Below are 21,892 nucleotides of genomic sequence, written 5' to 3' on the forward strand. Positions count from 1 at the left end.
GTGTAACAGGGTGCGGCTTGAAGAAATTAGTGACTTACTTAAAGGGACGCGGAGCATTTTGAACACACAACCCAACTCTTTCCCATTTCTCCAACCTGTTTTGAGCCCCACCTTAATACCTGTCACGTATCAGTTTGCAAGCAATGCAACAAAAAATAATGAGTTAATTAAGCCATATACAAACATGGTCTCTTTTTTGTTTTCTTGAGTAAGGCAGCTCCAAAATGCAGGTGTTTCAGCCTAGCTCAATGTTTTCTGTAGTGGAGGGGCAGCCAGCAGAAAATACCAAGCTTAGGAGTTGGTAATCTTCTCTAGTTGCGCCGTGATTGGCTCAGTGTTCTGTCACTCATGGGGACACTACGTCACTGCAAAATCTACAAGGAGATCTAGAAAGTTCAAGCCCCCTTGGGTGCTGCAATAGAGTTACATTATAAGTGCCCATCCAAGAAGGCTCAAGGTCATTTGCCACAGATAAAATGACGTCAAATCACATTATACAGTTGAAGTCGGACATTTGCATATACCTTAGCCAAATACATTTAAACTCAGTTTTTCGCAATTCCTGACATGTTCCCTGTCTTAGATCAGTTAGGATCACCACTTTATTTTAAGAATGTGAAATGTCAGAATAATAGTAGAGATAATTATTTATTTCAGCTTTTATTTCTTTCATCACACTCCCAGTGGGTCAGAAGTTGACATACACTCAATTAGTATTTGTAGCCTTCCACAAGCTTCCCACAATAGGTTGGGTGAATTTTGGCCCATTCCTTCTGACAGAGCTGGTGTAACTGAGTCAGGTTTGTAGGCCTCCTTGCATGCTTGCTGCTTATATGACCCCTTCATTTATCATACGGTTCTGACATGGTGTACAGGGAGAAAACTGTAAGAATAGCCCATGTTCTGAATTATGTTGCTGTACATTTCAAAAGTGCTGAACAAATAGTTATATTGACTATGTCCGTCTTAGCTCGCTCATTAATATCTTAATTGAAATTGCCTCTTATTTGGTCATCTTTCCCTTGTGCCATAGTTTGTACATCTCAATTGTCAGTAGAAACCACATTTGTTTAAGCAAGTCAGCCATATCAGCTATGTTTTTTTTAAAGGCAGTAAATGAGGCTGAATGACCTGTTTCGCTGCCAGATAAGGCTCCGTTGATTCCCTCCATGGTGCTGAAAAGAAAGCTTTGCTGTTGGGACAGCTTTATGTAGGCCCTAACAGTTTGTGGGCACCGCTTGTCGCCGTTAAAGTGCAATTCATGTATTGTGCTGTGTATTGGCTTTGCTGGCATGCATTGAATTGTTTAGCGTTTGCCCCATCAAGATTTACATGCTAAAATTGCCACTATCAGTGACATAAACAAAAGGGTTGAATTGTTCAGCAACATGTGCAGTAAATGACAACATGGCTTTGGTGATGAAAGTCACAATGCATTTGTCATCTCCCCATCAGGCCACTGCATGCTGTGACATGGCCTTGGATGGATAGTGACATCGTTAATCAAATTTTATTGGTCACATACACATATTTAGCAGATGTTATTGCGGATGTAGCGACATTCTTGTGTTCCTAGCTCCAACAGTGCAGTAGTATCGAACAAATCACAACAATACACACAAATTAAAAAAGTAAAATAATGGAATTAAGAAATGACATTGACTAAAATACAGTAGAATATAATAAAGTATAATAGTATAATACAGTATATACACATGAAATGAGTAAACTAGCATGTACACCACATCAGTCATTGGCTTCACCAATAAGTGCATCGATGACGTCGTCCCCACAGTGACCGTACGCACATACCCCAACCAGAAGCCATGGATTACAGACAACATCTGCACTGAGTTAAAGGGTAGAGCTGCCGCTTTCAAGGAGCGGGACTCTAACCCGGAAGCTTATAAGAAAACCCGCTACGCCCTCCGACGAACCATCAAACAGGAAAAGCATCAATACAGGACTAAGATTGAATGGTAACGAGGGGAGGATGGAGGAGCCTCTGAAAGAAGAAGTTACAGGTCTGTGAGAGACAGAAATCTTGCTTGTTTGTAGGTGACCAAATACTTATTTTCCACCATAATTTGCAAATAAATTCATTAAAAATCCTACAATGTGATTTTCTGGATTTTTTTTTCTCCCATTTTGTCTGTCATAGTTGAAGTGTACCTATGATGAAAATTACAGGCCTCTCTCATCTTTTTAAGTGGGAGAACATGCACAATTGGTGGCTGACTAAATACTTTTTTGCCCCACTGTATATAGTCTCGCTATTGTTATTTCACTGCCGCTCTTAAACTGCATTGTTGGTTAAGGGCTCGTAAGTAAGCATTTTTCCACCTCCTCCACTGTGGTCATGTCTGTGTGGAAAAGGGACGTGCTCCCTCTGCTGTTTCCTGAAGTCCACGATCAGTTCCTTTGTATTGTTGACATTGAGGGAAAAGGTTATTTTCCGGGCAACACTCCGCAAAGGCCCTTACCTCCTCTCTATAGGCTGTCTCCTCATTTTTGGTAATCAGGCCTACTATTGTTGTGTCGTCTGCAAACTTGATGATTGAGCTGGAGGCGTGCGTGGCCACCGAGTCATATGTGAACAGGGAGTACAGGAGGGGCCTGAGCACGCACCCTTGTGGGCCCCTTTGTTGAGGATCAGCGAAGTGGAGGTGTTGTTTCCTGCCTTTACCACCTGGGGGAAGGCAGTCAGGAAGTCCAGGACCCAGTTGCACAGGGCGGGGTTGAGACCCAGGGCCCCAAGCTTAATGATGAGCTTGGAGAATACTATGGTGTTGAAGGCTGAGCTATAGTTAATGAACAGCATTCTTACATAGGTATTTCTCTTGTCCAGATGGGATAGGGCAGTGTGCAGTGCGATGGCGATTGCATCATCTGTGGATCTATTGGGGCCGTTTGCAAATTGTGTGGGTCTAGGGTGTCAGGTAGGGTGGAGGTGATATGATCCTTGACTAGTGTCTCAAAGCACTACATGATGACAGAAGTGAGTGCTACGGGTGATAGTAATTTAGTTCAGTTACCTTTGCTTTCTTGGGTACAGGAACAATGGTGGACATCTTGAAGCAAGTGGGGACAGCATACTGGGATAGGGAGATATTGAATATGTCCGTAAACACTCCAGCCAGCTGGTCTGCGCATGCTCCGAGGACACGGCTAGGGATGCCGTCTGGGCCGGCAGCCTTGCAAGGGTTAACACGCTTAAATGTCTTACTCACGTCGGCCACGGAGAACGAGAGCCGACAGTCCTTAGGAGCGGGTCGCATCGGTGGCACTGTGTTATCTTCAAAGCGGGCGAAGAAGGTGTTTAGCTTGTCCGGGAGCAAGACGTGTCGGTGTCCGCGATGTGTCTGGTTTTACCTTTGTAATACATGATTGTCTATAAGCTGCCTGGCTGTATACTGTGGCCTTCAGTGGAACGGGAAGGAAAGGCCTTACCAGGGAGTACAGCAACCCTCCCTGTCTCATTCTGTCAACATGTATAGTATGTAACCACTGTAATTCATACCAACTGCTACGGACGCAATCACTGACGTACTGTATATTCAAGTTCTTCGATCTTGGGATAGATATTCTAGTTGACACAACTGTGTGAGGTGTCTGATATACAGTGCATACGGAAATTATTCAGACTCCTTGACTTATATGAAATATAAAATAAAAAATAACAAACAGATATACCTTATTTACATAAATATTCAGACCCTTTTCTATGAGATTTGAAATGGAGATCAGGTGCATCCTGTTTCCATTGATCATTGAAGGAAATAATATGATATATCATATTAATACATAACTACGGTACGTCTGCTTGACACCTCATCATATTGGAGGAATAAATACAGAAATAAATAAAACAATAAATTATATAAATGTGTTAAATTAAAATAATGATTTATTTATTTCTGTGTGTATTCATTCATTCATCCATTTATTTATGTATTTATCTATTTATGTGTACATTTATTTATTTATAATTACAGCAGATTTGTTCCTCCAAACATACATGTTTATAAAATAATTATAACGGCTTCACAAATCTGTATTCTATCCATCCAGTTTAGAACAGTAACTGAAGCATGTCTGTCCAATGTCGTTTGCTGCAATGAGCCTGCTTGCTGTCACCGTTCACTGTAAACGCATAAACGGGCTCCTGCGCTCGTAAGCCCACCACCCACCCAGCCCAACCGAGCCCAGCCCAGCCCTCGGCCCAGCCCACCACCCACCCAGCCCAACCGAGCCCAGCCCAGCCCACCGGCACTGCCCACCACTCCCTGGCCTAGCCCTCGGCCCTGCCCACCACCCCCCGGACAGCCTTCGGCCCAGCCCACCTACCCCCGGCCTAACCCTCGGCCCAGCCCACCACCCCCCAGCCTAGCCCTCGACCCAGCCCACCACCCCCCGGCCTAGCCCTCGGCCCTGCCCACCACCCCCCGGACAGCCCTCGGCCCAGCCCACCACCCCCCGGCCTAGCCCTCGGCCCAGCCCACCACCCCCCGGCCTAGCCCTCGGCCCAGCCCACCACCCCCCGGCCTAGCCCTCGGCCCTGCCCACCACCCCCCGGCCTAGCCCTCGGCCCAGCCCACCACCCCCCGGCCTAGCCCTCGGCCCTGCCCACCACCCCCCGGACAGCCCTCGGCCCAGCCCACCACCCCCCGGACAGCCCTCGGCCCAGCCCACCACCCCCCGGACAGCCCTCGGCCCAGCACACCACCCCCCGGCCTAGCCCTCGGCCCAGCCCACCACCCCCCGGCCTAGCCCTCGGCCCTGCCCACCACCCCCCGGCCTAGCCCTAGGCCCTGCCCACCACCCCCCGGCCTAGCCCTCGGCCCTGCCCACCACCCCCCGGACAGCCCTCGGCCCAGCCCACCACCCCCCGGCCTAGCCCTCGGCCCTGCCCACCACCCCCCGGACAGCCCTCGGCCCAGCCCACCACCCCCCCCCCCCGGACAGCCCTCGGCCCAGCCCACCACCCCCCAGCCCAGCCCTCGGCCCTGCCCACCACCCCCCGGCCTAGCCCTCGGCCCTGCCCACCCCCCCCCGGCCTAGCCCTCGGCCCAGCCCACCACCCCCCCCCCCCGGACAGCCCTCGGCCCAGCCCACCACCCCCCAGCCCAGCCCTCGGCCCTGCCCACCACCCCCCGGCCTAGCCCTCGGTCCAGCCCACCACCCCCCAGCCCAGCCCTCGGCCCAGCCCACCATCCCCCGGCCTAGCCCTCGGCCCTGCCCACCACCCCCCGGCCTAGCCCTCGGCCCAGCCCACCACCCCCCGGCCTAGCCCTAGGCCCTGCCCACCACCCCCCGGCCTAGCCCTCGGCCCTGCCCACCACCCCCCGGACAGCCCTCGGCCCAGCCCACCACCCCCCGGCCTAGCCCTCGGCCCTGCCCACCACCCCCCGGACAGCCCTCGGCCCAGCCCACCACCCCCCCCCCCGGACAGCCCTCGGCCCAGCCCACCACCCCCCAGCCCAGCCCTCGGCCCTGCCCACCACCCCCCGGCCTAGCCCTCGGCCCTGCCCACCCCCCCCCGGCCTAGCCCTCGGCCCAGCCCACCACCCCCCCCCCCCCCGGACAGCCCTCGGCCCAGCCCACCACCCCCCAGCCCAGCCCTCGGCCCTGCCCACCACCCCCCGGCCTAGCCCTCGGTCCAGCCCACCACCCCCCAGCCCAGCCCTCGGCCCTGCCCACCACCCCCCGGCCTAGCCCTCGGCCCTGCCCACCACCCCCCGGACAGCCCTCGGCCCAGCCCACCACCCCCCCCCCCGGACAGCCCTCGGCCCAGCCCACCACCCCCCAGCCCAGCCCTCGGCCCTGCCCACCACCCCCCGGCCTAGCCCTCGGCCCTGCCCACCCCCCCCCGGCCTAGCCCTCGGCCCAGCCCACCACCCCCCCCCCCCCGGACAGCCCTCGGCCCAGCCCACCACCCCCCAGCCCAGCCCTCGGCCCTGCCCACCACCCCCCGGCCTAGCCCTCGGTCCAGCCCACCACCCCCCAGCCCAGCCCTCGGCCCTGCCCACCACCCCCCGGCCTAACCCTCGGCCCTGCCCACCACCCCCCCGGCCTAGCCCTCGGCCCTGCCCACCCCCCCCCGGCCTAGCCCTCGGCCCTGCCCACCACCCCCCGGCCTAGCCCTTGGCCCTGCCCACCACCCCCCCGGACAGCCCTCGGCCCAGCCCACCCCCCCCCCCGGACAGCCCTCGGCCAACCCCCCCCCCCCCCCGGACAGCCCTCGGCCCAGCCCACCCCCCCTCCGGACAGCCCTTGGCCCTGCCCACCACCCCCCCGGACAGCCCTCGGCCAACCCCCCCCCCCCCCCCCGGACAGCCCTCGGCCAACCCCCCCCCCCCCCCCGGACAGCCCTTGGCCCTGCCCACCACCCCCCCGGACAGCCCTCGGCCCAGCCCACCACCCCCCCGGACAGCCCTCGGCCCAGCCCACCCCCCCCCCCGGACTAGCCCTCGGCCCTCGCCCACCACCCCCCGGCCTAGCCCTCGGCCCTGCCCACCACCCCCCGGCCTAGCCCTCGGCCCAGCCCACCACCCCCCGGACAGCCCTCGGCCCAGCCCACCACCCCCCGGCCTAGCCCTCGGCCCAGCCCACCACCCCCCGGCCTAGCCCTCGGCCCAGCCCACCACCCCCCCCCCCCGGACCTAGCCCTCGGCCCAGCCCACCACCCCCCGGCCCAGCCCTCGGCCCAGCCCACCAGCCCCCCGAGCCCAGCCCTCGGCCCTGCCCACCACCCCCCGGCCTAGCCCTCGGCCCTGCCCACCACCCCCCGGACAGCCCTCGGCCCAGCCCACCACCCCCCGGACAGCCCTCGGCCCAGCCCACCACCCCCCGGACTAGCCCTCGGCCCAGCCCACCACCCCCCGGCCTAGCCCTCGGCCCTGCCCACCACCCCCCGGCCTAGCCCTCGGCCCTGCCCACCACCCCCCGGCCTAGCCCTCGGCCCTGCCCACCACCCCCCGGACAGCCCTCGGCCCAGCCCACCACCCCCCGGCCTAGCCCTCGGCCCTGCCCACCACCCCCCGGACAGCCCTCGGCCCAGCCCACCACCCCCCCCCCCCGGACAGCCCTCGGCCCAGCCCACCACCACCCAGCCCAGCCCTCGGCCCTGCCCACCCCCCCCCCGGCCTAGCCCTCGGCCCAGCCCACCACCCCCCCCCCCCCCGGACAGCCCTCGGCCCAGCCCACCACCCCCCAGCCCAGCCCTCGGCCCTGCCCACCACCCCCCGGCCTAGCCCTCGGTCCAGCCCACCACCCCCCAGCCCAGCCCTCGGCCCTGCCCACCACCCCCCGGCCTAGCCCTCGGCCCTGCCCACCACCCCCCGGCCTAACCCTCGGCCCAGCCCACCCCCCCCGGCCTAGCCCTCGGCCCTGCCCACCCCCCCCCGGCCTAGCCCTCGGCCCTGCCCACCCCCCCCCGGCCTAGCCCTCGGCCCTGCCCACCACCCCCCGGCCTAGCCCTCGGCCCAGCCCACCCCCCCCGGCCTAGCCCTCGGCCCTGCCCACCCCCCCCCGGCCTAGCCCTCGGCCCTGCCCACCACCCCCCGGCCTAGCCCCTCGGCCCAGCCCACCCCCCCCGGCCTAGCCCTCGGCCCTGCCCACCCCCCCCCGGCCTAGCCCTCGGCCCTGCCCACCCCCCCCCGGCCTAGCCCTTGGCCCTGCCCACCACCCCCCCGGACAGCCCTCGGCCCAGCCCCCCCCCCCCCCCGGACAGCCCTCGGCCAACCCCCCCCCCCCCCCCCCCCCCCCGGACAGCCCACCCCGTAAGTGGATATGGATTATGCCTTCATTAGGACGCTGCATGTCATAATTTATCATGCTTTATCCAAGTGTGTGTGTGTATGTTAATGTGTGAGTGTGTGTGTGTGTGTGTGTGATGGGTGGGGGATGTTTTTGCATACATACCATCACTGAACATAACATACACCCATTATGAAGAAAGCAGAAGGCTCCTGACAGGCAGAATCAACAGAGCAGTGTCATATTCCACATCCCCATTAATCCTGACGGGATGCAGAGCGTGTTTAGATCATGTTTACCAAGCTCTTTTCAAGGGGGAAATCCTTATAGTTTTGGTTTGTATCAAAGCTGAGGCAATTACGTGACATTGACCTAATTAATCATTTGACAATGAAGGGAAAGGCATTGTTTTAATGACAATGGTTATGCTGTTAAGGCTTACAAACTTGGAGTTGATTAAAATAAAATGTAATTAAAGCGGAGGAGAACGATATGACCAAGGGGGAAAAGCTAATTGGAATAAAATCATACAATAATTTGTGTAATTAAATATACTGTAGGTTGAAATGGAGTGTAATACCAATGAGTATAATATATAACATCTTGTTTTTCTAAACATGAAATTTGAGGAATGTCTGCATAACAAGAGGAGCACAGTACATCTTTCATACGTCAGAATAAAAGACGTTCAATTTCATTCCATCTGTTCTACTATTTTATGCACTACGATCTGTATAATAAGAACTCTACTAAAATAAGCACGTAATAGTTCATAGATTGAAGGGATCAAGCAGAGAACAAGCAATATATACTGAACAAAATTATAAACGCAACATGTAAAGTGTCGGTCCCATATTTCATGAGCTGAAATAAAAGATCACCGAAAATGTTCCATACGCACAAAAACAATTCTCAAATTGTATGCACAAATGTGTTTACATCCCTGTTAAAGATAATCCATCCACCTGACGGGTGTGAGATATCAAGAAGCTGTTTAAACAGCATGGTCATTACACAGGTGCACCTTGTGCTGGGGACAATGAAAGGCCACTCTAAAATGTGCAGTTTTGTCACACAATACAATGCCACAGATGTCTCAAGTTTTGAGAGTGTGTGCAATTGGCATGCTGACTGCAGGAATGTCCATCAGAACTGTTGCCAGAGAATTTCATGTTTAATTTCTCTACCATAAGCCACTTCCAACGTCGTTTTAACCACTCCAGCCCAGGACCCCCACATCCAGCTCCTACACCTGCGGGATCGTCTGAGACCAGTCACCCGGACAGCTGATGAATTTATGTCTGTAATAAAGCCCTTTTATAGGAAAAACAAATTCTGATTGGCTGGGCTTGGCTCCCCAGTGGGTGAGCCTATGCCCAGTCATGTGAAATCCATAGATTAGGCCATAATGAATTTATGTCAATTGACTGATTGTATGGTTCTGCTTTTCTTTTCTTAGTCAACATTGTGTTATTTATCTTTGTGTTCTGGAATGTAGCCCTGTTTCTTTGTGTTCTGGAACGTAGCCCTGTTTCTTTGTGTTCTGGAACGTAGCCCTGTTTCTTTGTGTTCTGGAACGTAGCCCTGTTTCTTTGTGTTCTGGAACGTAGCCCTGTTTCTTTGTGTTCTGGAACGTAGCCCTGTTACTTTGTGTTCTGGAATGTAGCCCTGTTACTTTGTGTTCTGGAACGTAGCCCTGTTTCTCTGTGTTCTGGAACGTAGCCCTGTTTCTTTGTGTTCTGGAACGTAGCCCTGTTTCTTTGTGTTCTGGAACGTAGCCCTGTTACTTTGTGTTCTGGAATGTAGCCCTGTTTCTTTGTGTTCTGGAACGTAGCCCTGTTTCTTTGTGTTCTGGAACGTAGCACTGTTTCTTTGTGTTCTGGAACATAGCCCTGTTTCTTTGTGTTCTGGAATGTGTTCTGGAACGTAGCCCTGTCATTTTTGTTCATTGATTTCACCTGTGTTCGTTTCTCACCTGGTCTCATCAGTTCCCTATTTAGTTCAGTTCTTTCTGTGAGGTATTGTTTGTTTTTGAGTGACTACCTGTGTTTGACCATTGCCTGCCTGTTTTTGACTGCCTACCTGTGTTTGACCATTGCCTGCCTGTGACCATGATTCCTGCCTTCTGCGAAGGCTTAATAAACATCTGCCGCGCTCTGCGCGTGAATCTACACCTTTTTCTCCCTGAGTATTCATTACACTGATTTCCTTATATCAACTGTAACTCGGTAAAATCATTGAAATTGTTGCATGTTGGGTTTATATTTTTGTTCAGTATAGATAATACATATATAATCTATCACTGCTCTCAAAGAATCATCCTGGGTTACACTTTATAAGAAATGGTTATTAACATTATTATAAAGTGTTGCCTTGATATAATCCACTGGTGCCTACGTCCATAGAGATCTTATGAATCTATATCTAATTCTATGCCTACGCTAATGTGCTTATGAGGCAATGTGATGAATGATACTCTAATATCGAAGGGACTGTACATGATACCATCTGACCTGCTCCTTGATACAATCGGACCTGCTCCTTGATAAAATCTGACCTGCTCCTTGATACAATCTGACCTGCTCCTTGATACAATCTGACCTGCTCCATGACCTGCTCCTTGATACAATCTGACCTGCTCCTTGATACAATCTGACCTGCTCCATGACCTGCTCCTTGATACCATCTGACCTGCTCCTTGATACAATCTGACCTGCTCCTTGATACCATCTGACCTGCTCCTTGATACAATCGGACCTGCTCCTTGATACAATCTGATCTGCTCCTTGATACCATCTGACCTGCTCCTTGATACAATCTGACCTGCTCCATGACCTGCTCCTTGATATCATCTGACCTGCTCCTTGATACAATCTGACCTGCTCCTTGATACCATCTGACCTGCTCCTTGATACAATCTGACCTGCTCCATGATACAATCTGACCTGCTCCATGACCTGCTGCTTGATACAATCTGACCTGCTCCATGATACAATCTGACCTGCTCCATGATACAATCTGACCTGCTCCATGATACAATCTGACCTGCTCCATGATACAATCTGACCTGCTCCTTGATACAATCTGACCTGCTCCTTGATACAATCTGACCTGCTCCTTGATACAATCTGACCTGCTCCATGATACAATCTGACCTGCTCCATGATACAATCTGACCTGCTCCTTGATACAATCTGACCTGCTCCTTGATACAGTCTGACCTGCTCCATGATACAATCTGACCTGCTCCTTGATACAATCTGACCTGCTCCATGATACAATCTGACCTGCTCCATGATACAATCTGACCTGCTCCATGACCTGCTCCTTGATACAATCTGACCTGCTCCTTGATACAATCTGACCTGCTCCTTGATACAATCTGACCTGCTCCATGATACAATCTGACCTGCTCCATGATACAATCTGACCTGCTCCTTGATACAATCTGACCTGCTCCATGATACAATCTGACCTGCTCCTTGATACAATCTGACCTGCTCCATGACCTGCTCCTTGATACAATCTGACCTGCTCCTTGATACAATCTGACCTGCTCCATGATACAACCTGACCTGCTCCATGACCTGCTCCTTGATACAATCTGACCTGCTCCTTGATACAATCTGACCTCCTCCATGATACAATCTGACCTGCTCCATGATACAATCTGACCTGCTCCATGATACAATCTGACCTGCTCCTTGATACAATCTGACCTGCTCCATGATACAATCTGACCTTCTCCTCTTCTCATACCGTATCTCATACATGCTCTCTCCTCTCTCTCGTCACATCTGCGTTAATCTAATCCAACGGTAGGTGACTGGATGTTACCGTCCCTGACGATCTGGTTTGCATTATTAACGAGAGCAGACAGAACAGAACGTCTCTCTCTTGGCTCTCCCTTCCGCTCCTTAATGATCTAGTTTACCCCTAGTCTCTCTCTCACACACACGCACAAAACTCTGATCGTTCCATTTCCATTATTGCAATTTTTCTATTAAACAATAATTCCCTTTCTGTGTCAGGGGGCGAAACTCTGAACTGCCAGTGTTTTCTGTCACACCTTCTAGCAACCAAATGTACATTTAAAAAAAGGCCCAAGCGCTAGAAAAGGAAATAAGAGTCGAGGTGAAAATCAGAAAAAGATGGGTTGGAAAAAAGCTAAAGATAAATTACATTTCTTTTCTTTTTTTTTTACATTTGAAAAGCAAACCGTGTACATGGGTTTCTCACACATTTTTAAGACCCAGAGGTCAAGGACAACTTGGAGTAAGAAAATTGATTCCTGCGCACCAAAAAAGCCACTTTAGCAAGAATTTGCCAATTATTTATTTTACAATGTGGGGGGGGTCAGGCCCGTACCTCTGCTATGTCAATGCAGTGCTTTGACTCAGGGACACCTCTTCACACCTCTCTGTAGAGAAGAATGATAAAAAACAAAGGGAACAGAGGGAGGAGTCCTGAATCTTGCGGTCATGTACTGTGTGGTCAAATCAAATCAAAGTATATTTGTCAAGTGCGCCGAATACAACAGGTGTAGACCTTACAGTGAAATGCTTACTTACAAGCCCTTAACCAACAGTGCAATTTTTAAGTAAACAATAGATAAGTAAAAACATTTTTTTAAACAGTAAAATGACATTGAAAATAACAGTAGCGAGGCTCTATACCGGTGGTACCGGTACAGAGTCAATGTGCGGGGGCACCGGTTAGTTGGGCCAATTGAAGTAATATGTACATGAATGTATAGTTAAAGTGACTATGTATAGATGATAAACAGAGAGTAGCGGCAGCGTAAAAGAGGGGTTGGCAGGAGAGGGGGACCACAATGCAAATAGTCCGGGTATCCATTAGATTACCTGTTCAGGAGTCTTATGGCGTGGGGGTTAAAAGATGTTGAGAAGCCTTTTTGTTCTAGACTTGGCGCTCCGGTACCGCTTGCCATGCGGTAGCAGAGAGAACAGTCTATGACTAGGGTGGCTGGGGTCTTTGACAATTTTAAGGGCCTTCCTCTGACACCACCTGGTGTAGAGGTCCTGGATGGCAGGCAGCTTAGCCCCAGTGATGTACTGGGCCATAGGTACTATCCTCTGAAGTGTCTTGCGGTTGGAGGCCGAGCAATTGCCGTACCAGGCAGTGATGCAACCAGTCAGGATGCTCTCGATGTTGCAGCTGTAGAACCTTTTGAGGATCTGAGGACCCATGCCAAATCTTTTCAGTCTCCTGAGGGGGAATAGGCTTTGTCGTGCCCTCTTCATGACTGTCTTGGTGTGTTTGGACCATGATAGTTTGTTGGTGATGTGGACACCAAGGAACTTGAAGCTCTCAACCTGTTCCACTACAGCTCCATATATGAGAAGGGACCTGCACGGTCCTCTTTTTCCTGTAGTCCACAATCATCTCCTTTGTCTTGATCACATTGAGGGAGAGGTTGTTGTCCTGGCACCACACGGTCAGGTCTCTGACCTCCTCCCTATAGGCTGTCTCATCGTTGTCGGTGATCACACACTAGACTATATATACACACACACTAGACTACATATACACACTTTATACACACACTAGACTATATATACACACTATATACACACACACTAGACTACATATACACACTATATACACACACACTAGACTACATATACACACTATATACACACACACTAGACTATATATACACACACTAGACTACATATACACACTATATACACACACACTAGACTATATATACACACACACTAGACTATATATACACACTACATACACACACTAGACTATATATACACACTATATATACACACTCACTAGACTATATATACACACTATATACACACACTAGACTATATATACACACTATATACACACTCACTAGACTATATATACACACTATATACACACACACTAGACTATATATACAGACACACTAGACTATATATACACACTATATACACACTCATTAGACTATATATATACACACTCACTAGACTATATATACACACTATATACACACACACTAGACTATATATACAGACACACTAGACTATATATATACACACACTAGACTATATATACACACGATATACACACACTAGACTATATATACACACTATATACACACACACTAGATTATATATATACACACTCACTAGACTATATATACACACTATATACACACTCATTAGACTATATATACACACTATATACACACACTAGACTATATATACACACTATATACACACTCATTAGACTATATATATACACACTCACTAGACTATATATACACACTATATACACACTCATTAGACTATATATATACACACTCACTAGACTATATATACACACTATATACACACTCATTAGACTATATATACACACTATATACACACACTTACTAGACTATATATACACACTCACTAGACTATATATACACACTATATACACACACTTACTAGACTATATATACACACTATATATACACTCACTAGAGTATATATACACACTATATACACACACTTACTAGACTATATATACACACTATATACACACACTCACTCACACACAATCACATAAAACACGCACACATACCGACACAACACACATATCCACACACACTTTGACACTCATCATATACTGCTGCTACTCTGTTCTTTATTTTACTCTTATTATTATCTATCCTGATGCCTAGTCACTTTACCCTGCCTTCATGTACATATCTACCTCAAATACCTTATTATTATCTATCCTGATGCCTAGTCACTTTACCCTGCCTTCATGTACATATCTACCTCAAATACCTTATTATTATCTATCCTGATGCCTAGTCACTTTACCCTGCCTTCATGTACATATCTACCTGAAATACCTTATTATTATCTATCCTGATGCGAAGTCACTTTACCCTGCCTTCATGTACATATCTACCTCAAATACCTTATTATTATCTATCCTGATGCCTAGTCACTTTACCCTGCCTTCATGTACATATCTACCTCAAATACCGTATTATTATCTATCCTGATGCCGAGTCACTTTACCCTGCCTTCATGTACATATCTACCTCAAATACCTTATTATTATCTATCCTGATGCCGAGTCACTTTACCCTGCCTTCATGTACATATCTACCTCAAATACCTTATTATGATCTATCCTGATGTCTAGTCACTTTACCCTGCCTTCATGTACATATCTACCTGAAATACATTATTATTATCTATCCTGATGCCTAGTCACTTTACCCTGCCTTCATGTACATATCTACCTCAAATACCTTATTATTATCTATCCTGATGCCAAGTCACTTTACCCTGCCTTCATGTACATATCTACCTCAAATACCTTATTATTATCTATCCTGATGCCTAGTCACTTTACCCTGCCTTCATATACATATCTACCTCAAATACCGTATTATTATCTATCCTGATGTCTAGTCACTTTACCCTGCCTTCATGTACATATCCACCTCAAATACCTTATTATTATCTATCCTGATGTCTAGTCACTTTACCCTGCCTTCATGTACATATCTACCTCAAATACATTATTATTATCTATCCTGACGCCTAGTCACTTTACCCTGCCTTCATGTACATATCTACCTCAAATACCTTATTATTATCTATCCTGACGCCTAGTCACTCTACCCTGCCTTCATGTACATATCTACCTCAAATACCTTATTATTATCTATCCTTATGCCTAGTCACTTTACCCTGCCTTCATGTACATATCTACCTCAAATACCTTATTATTATCTATCCTGATGCCTAGTCACTTTACCCTGCCTTCATGTACATATCCACCTCAAATACCTTATTATTATCTATCCTGATGCCTAGTCACTTCACACTGCCTTCATGTACATATCTACCTCAAATACCTTATTATCTATCCTGATGCCTAGTCACTTTACCCTGCCTTCATGTACATATCTACCTCAAATACCTTATTATTATCTACCCTGATGTCTAGTCACTTTACCCTGCCTGTCACGACTTCCGCCGAAGTCGGTCCCTCTTCTTGCTCAGGTGGCGTTCGGCAGGCGACGTCGCCGGTCTTCTAGCCATCGCCGATCCACTTTTCATTTTCCATTTGTTTTGTCTTTGTTTTACACACCTGGTTTCAATTCCCCAATTACATGTTCATTATTTAACCCTCTGTTTACCCCATGGTTTTTGTGAGTGATTGTTTTATTGTTCCGGACTGTGGCCCGTCGTTGGAGGTTCCGGACTGTGAAACGTCGCCGGAAGCTCTGGACTGGGAACTGTCGCCGGAAGCTCTGGACTGGGAACGGTTGCCGGAAGCTCTGTACTGGGAACTGTCGCCGGAAGCGCTGGTGTGTGTAGGCGCACTGGAGGCTTGATGCGTGGGACCGGCACTGGTGGCACCGGGCTGGTGACACGAACCTCAGGGCGAGTGCGGAGAGGAGGCACAGGACGTACTGGACTGTGGAGGCGTACTGGAGGTCTAGAGCGCACAGCTGGCACCACTCGTCCTGGCTGGATACCCACTTTGGACCGTAACGTGCGGAGCGCAGGCACAGGACGCACTGGGCTGTGACAGCGCACCGGAGACACCGTGCGCAGAGCCGGCGCAGGATGCCCTGGACCGAAGAGGCGCACCGGAGACCAGGAGCGCTGTGCTAGCACAATCCGTCCTATCTGGATGCCCACTCTAGCCCGGCCGATGTGGGGAGCTGGAATATAGCGCACCGGGCTAAGAACGTGCACTGGAGACATGGTGCGCATCACCGCATAGCACGGCGCCCGACCGGTCACACGCTCCCCACAGTAAGCACGGGGAGTTGGCTCAGGTCTAAAACCTGACTCCGCCATCTCCCCATGTGCCTCTCGTGCATGCTTCGTCGTGCCAACTCCTCATATCCTCGCCGTTCCGCTTTTGCAGCTTCCATCTCCTCCCTAGGACGGCAATATTCTCCAGCCTGCGCTCAGGGTCCCTTGCCTTCCAGTATCTCCTCCCATGTCCACTCCTCCAGAAAACGCTGCTTGGTCTTTTTGTGGTGGGATCTTCTGTAACATTCGTCTGAAGAAGTGGACCAAGGCGCAGGGTAATTTGTGGTCATCATATGTATTTCCTTGAGAACCAGCAACAAAATAACAAAGTGAAACCAAAACGAACGTACCGTTCCGTAGGCTACAAGAGCTGTACAAAAACAAGATCCCACAACATAGGTGGGAAAACAGGCTTATAAGTATGATTCCCAATCAGAGACAACGATAGACAGCTGCCTCTGATTGGGAACCACACTTGGCCAAACACAAAGAAATACAAAACATAGAATGCCCACCCCACATCACACCCTGACCTCACCAAATAGAGAAATAAAATGGCTCTCTAAGGTACAGGGCGTGACAGGTACTCCTTGTATATACAGTGGGGAGAACAAGTATTTGATACACTGACAAGTTTGCAGGTTTTCCTACTTACAAAGCATGTAGAGGTCTGTAATTTTTATCATAGGTACACTTCAACTGTGAGAGAAGGAATCTAAAACAAAAATCCAGAAAATCACATTGTATGATTTTTAAGTAATTCCTTTGCATTTTATTGCATGACATAAGTATTTGATACATCAGAAAAGCAGAACTTAATATTTGGTACAGAAACCTTTGTTTGCAATTACAGAGATCATACATTTCCTGTAGTTCTTGACCAGGTTTGCACACACTGCAGCAGGGATTTTGGCCCACTCCTCCATACAGACCTTCTCCAGATCCTTCAGGTTTCGGGGCTGTCGCTGGGCAATACGGACTTTCGGCTCCCTCCAAAGATTTTCTATTGGGTTCAGGTCTGGAGACTGGCTAGGCCACTCCAGGACCTTGAGATGCTTCTTACGGAGCCACTCCTTAGTTGCCCTGGCTGTGTGTTTCGGGTCGTTGTCATGCTGGAAGACCCAGCCACGACCCATCTTCAATGCTCTTACTGAGGGAAGGAGGTTGTTGGTCAAGATCTCGCGATACATGGCCCCATCCATCCTCCCCTCAATACGGTGCTGTCGTCCTGTCCCCTTTGCAGAAAAGCATCCCCAAAGAATGATGTTTCCACCTCCATGCTTCACGGTTGGGATGGTGTTCTTGGGGTTGTACTCATCCTTCTATTCCTCCAAACACGGCGAGTGGAGTTTAGAGCAAAAAGCTCTATTTTTGTCTCATCAGACCACATGACCTTCTCCCATTCCTCCTCTGGATCATCCAGATGGTCATTGGCAAACTTCAGACGGGCCTGGACATGCGCTGGCTTGAGCAGGGGGACCTTGCGTGCGCTGCAGGATTTTAATCCATGACGGCGTAGTGTGTTACTAATGGTTTTCTTTGAGACTGTGGTCCCAGCTCTCTTCAGGTCATTGACCAGGTCCTGCCGTGTAGTTCTGGGCTGATCCCTCACATTCCTCATGATCATTGATGCCCCACGAGGTGAGATCTTGCATGGAGCCCCAGACCGAGGGTGATTGACCGTCATCTTGAACTTCTTCCATTTTCTAATAATTGTGCCAACAGTTGTTGCCTTCTCACCAAGCTGCTTGGCTATTGTCCTGTAGCCCATCCCAGCCTTGTACAGGTCTACAATTTATCCCTGATGTCCTTACACAGCTCTCTGGTCTTGGCCATTGTGGAGAGGTTGGAGTCTGTTTGATTGAGTGTGTGGACAGGTGTCTTTTATACAGGTAACGAGTTCAAACAGGTGCAGTTAATACAGGTAATGAGTGGAGAACAGGAGGGCTTCTTAAAGAAAAACGAACAGGTCTGTGAGAGCCGGAATTCTTACTGGTTGGTAGGTGGTCAAATACTTATGTCATGCAATAAAATGCAAATTAATTACTTAAAAATCATACAATGTGATTTTCTGGATTTTTGTTTTAGATTCCGTCTCTCACAGTTGAAGTGTACCTATGATAAAAATGACAGACCTCTACATGCTTTGTAAGTAGGAAAACCTGCAAAATCGGCAGTGTATCAAATACTTGTTCTCCCCACTGTATCTCCACATTGATCTGGTACTCCCTGTATATAGCTCCACATTGATCTGGTACTCCTTGTATATAGCTCCACATTGATCTGGTACTGGTAGTCCCTGTATATAGCTCCATATTGATCTGGTACTGGTACTCCCTGTATATAGCTCCACATTGATCTGGTGCTGGTACTCCCTGTATATAGCTCCACATTGATCTGGTACTGGTACTTCCTGTATATAGCTCCACATTGATCTGGTACTGGTACTGACTTTTATTTTATTTCTCATTACTATTATATTTTTAATCTCTGCATTGTTGGGAAGGGCTTGGAAGCAAGCATTTCACAGTAAACCCTACACCATTTGCTTTCGGAACATGACACATAAGATTTGATTTGAGAGTAGCCATATTGTTTTCACCATCCACACATAGTTAGATCCTCCAGTCCCTCTAGATGCTCCAGTCCCTCTACACGCTCCAGTCCCTCTAGACCTTCTAGTCCCTCTAGACCCTCTAGTCCCTCTAGATGCTCCAGTCCCTCTAGACGCTCTAGTCCCTCTAGATGCTCCAGTCCCTCTAGACGCTCTAGTCCCTCTAGATGCTCCAGTCCCTCTAGACCCTCTAGTCCCTCTAGACCCTCTAGTCCCTCTAGACGCTCTAGTCCCTTTAGATCCCCCAGTCCCTCTAGACGCTCCAGTCCCTCTAGACACTCCAGTCCCTCTAGATCCTCCAGTCCCTCTAGATCCTCCAGTCCCTCTAGACCCTCCAGTCCCTCTAGATCCTCCAGTCCCTCTAGACCCTCCAGTCCCTCTAGATCCTCCAGTCCCTCTAGACCCTCCAGTCCCTCTAGATGCTCCAGTCCCTCTAGACGCTCCAGTCCCTCTAGACCCTCCAGTCCCTCTAGAACCTCCAGTCCCTCTAGACCCTCCAGTCCCTCTAGACGCTCCAGTCCCTCTAGACGCTCCAGTTCCTCTAGACCCTCCAGTCCCTCTAGATGCTCCAGTCCCTCCAGACGCTCCAGTCCCTCTAGACCCTCCAGTCCCTCTAGACGCTCTAGTCCCTCTAGATGCTCCAGTCCCTCTAGACCCTCTAGTCCCTCTAGACCCTCTAGTCCCTCTAGACGCTCTAGTCCCTTTAGATCCTCCAGTCCCTCTAGACGCTCCAGTCCCTCTAGACCCTCCAGTCCCTCTAGATGCTCCAGTCCCTCTAGACGCTCCAGTCCCTCTAGACCCTCCAGTCCCTCTAGACCCTCCAGTCCCTCTAGATCCTCCAGTCCCTCTAGACGCTCCAGTCCCTCTAGACGCTCCAGTTCCTCTAGACCCTCCAGTCCCTCTAGATGCTCCAGTCCCTCCAGACGCTCCAGTCCCTCTAGACCCTCCAGTCCCTCTAGACGCTCCAGTCCCTCCTCCAGTCCCTCTAGATGCTCCAGTCCCTCTAGACCCTCTAGTCCCTCTAGACCCTCTAGTCCCTCTAGACGCTCTAGTCCCTTTAGATCCTCCAGTCCCTCTAGACGCTCCAGTCCCTCTAGACCCTCCAGTTCCTCTAGACCCTCCAGTCCCTCTAGATCCTCCAGTCCCTCTAGACCCTCCAGTCCCTCTAGATCCTCCAGTCCCTCTAGACCCTCCAGTCCCTCTAGATCCTCCAGTCCCTCTAGACCCTCCAGTCCCTCTAGATGCTCCAGTCCCTCTAGACGCTCCAGTCCCTCTAGACCCTCCAGTCCCTCTAGACCCTCCAGTCCCTCTAGACCCTCCAGTCCCTCTAGACGCTCCAGTCCCTCTAGACGCTCCAGTTCCTCTAGACCCTCCAGTCCCTCTAGATGCTCCAGTCCCTCCAGACGCTCCAGTCCCTCTAGACCCTCCAGTCCCTCTAGACGCTCCAGTCCCTCTAGACGCTCCAGTCCCTCTAGACGCTCCAGTCCCTCTAGACGCTCCAGTCCCTCTAGACGCTCCAGTTCCTCTAGACCCTCCAGTCCCTCTAGACCCTCCAATCCCTCTAGACCCTCCAGTCCCTCTAGACGCTCCATTCCCTCTAGACGCTCCAGTCCCTCTAGACCCTCCAGTCCCTCTAGACGCTCCATTCCCTCTAGACGCTCCAGTCCCTCTAGACCCTCCAGTCCCTCTAGACGCTACAGTCCCTCTAGACGCTCCAGTTCCTCTAGACCCTCCAGTCCCTCTAGACCCTCCAGTCCCTCTAGACCCTCCAGTCCCTCTAGACCCTCCAGTCCCTCTAGACCCTCCAGTCCCTCTAGACCCTCCAGTCCCTCTAGACGCTCCAGTCCCTCTAGACGCTCCAGTCCCTCTAGACGCTCCAGTCCCTCTAGACCCTCCAGTTCCTCTAGACCCTCCAGTCCCTCTAGACCCTCCAGTCCCTCTAGATCCTCCAGTCCCTCTAGACGCTCCAGTCCCTCTAGACGCTCCAGTCCCTCTAGACGCTCCAGTCCCTCTAGACGCTCCAGTCCCTCTAGACGCTCCAGTCCCTCTAGATCCTCCGTTCCCTCTAGACGCCCCAGTCCCTCTAGACCCTCCAGTCCCTCTAGACCCTCCAGTCCCTCTAGACGCTCCAGTCCCTCTAGACGCTCCAGTCCCTCTAGACGCTCCAGTCCCTCTAGATACTCCGTTCCCTCTAGACGCTCCAGTCCCTCTAGACCCTCCAGTCCCTCTAGACGCTCCAGTCCCTCTAGACGCTCCAGTCCCTCTAGACGCTCCAGTCCCTCTAGACCCTCCAGTCCCTCTAGATACTCCGTTCCCTCTAGACGCTCCAGTCCCTCTAGACCCTCCAGTTCCTCTACCCTCCAGTCCCTCTAGACCCTCCAGTCCCTCTAGATCCTCCAGTCCCTCTAGACGCTCCAGTCCCTCTAGACGCTCCAGTCCCTCTAGACGCTCCAGTCCCTCTAGACGCTCCAGTCCCTCTAGACGCTCCAGTCCCTCTAGATCCTCCGTTCCCTCTAGACGCCCCAGTCCCTCTAGACCCTCCAGTCCCTCTAGACCCTCCAGTCCCTCTAGACGCTCCAGTCCCTCTAGACGCTCCAGTCCCTCTAGACGCTCCAGTCCCTCTAGATACTCCGTTCCCTCTAGACGCTCCAGTCCCTCTAGACGCTCCAGTCCCTCTAGACGCTCCAGTCCCTCTAGACGCTCCAGTCCCTCTAGACGCTCC

General features: G+C 50.9%; 1 protein-coding gene across 1 annotated transcript; it reads left to right on the forward strand.

The window, feature by feature from the left end:
* The first annotated feature begins 1,734 nt into the window (after positions 1 to 1,734).
* On the forward strand, positions 1,735 to 6,922 carry LOC139540512 (basic proline-rich protein-like). The gene is made up of 6 exons (XM_071344398.1): positions 1,735 to 1,800; positions 4,195 to 4,416; positions 4,550 to 4,717; positions 4,809 to 5,156; positions 5,588 to 5,857; positions 6,596 to 6,922. The coding sequence occupies exons 1-6, from the start codon at positions 1,735 to 1,737 to the stop codon at positions 6,920 to 6,922; spliced, it is 1,401 nt and encodes a 466-aa protein (XP_071200499.1).
* Positions 6,923 to 21,892: the final 14,970 nt, after the last annotated feature.

Source organism: Salvelinus alpinus, chromosome 15 (assembly GCF_045679555.1).
Source record: "Salvelinus alpinus chromosome 15, SLU_Salpinus.1, whole genome shotgun sequence".
NCBI classification, from domain to species: Eukaryota; Metazoa; Chordata; class Actinopteri; order Salmoniformes; family Salmonidae; genus Salvelinus; species Salvelinus alpinus.

Coding starts and splice junctions, on each gene's coding strand:
- LOC139540512 (XM_071344398.1), top strand. CDS start 1,735: ATGTACACCACATCAGTCATTGGCTTCACCAATAAGTGCATCGATGAC. Junction 4,718..4,808: donor CCCGGACAGCCCTCGGCCCA/GCACACCACCCC, acceptor GCCTAGCCCTAG/GCCCTGCCCACCACCCCCCG. Junction 5,157..5,587: donor GCCCTGCCCACCACCCCCCG/GCCTAGCCCTCG, acceptor CCCCCCGGACAG/CCCTCGGCCCAGCCCACCAC.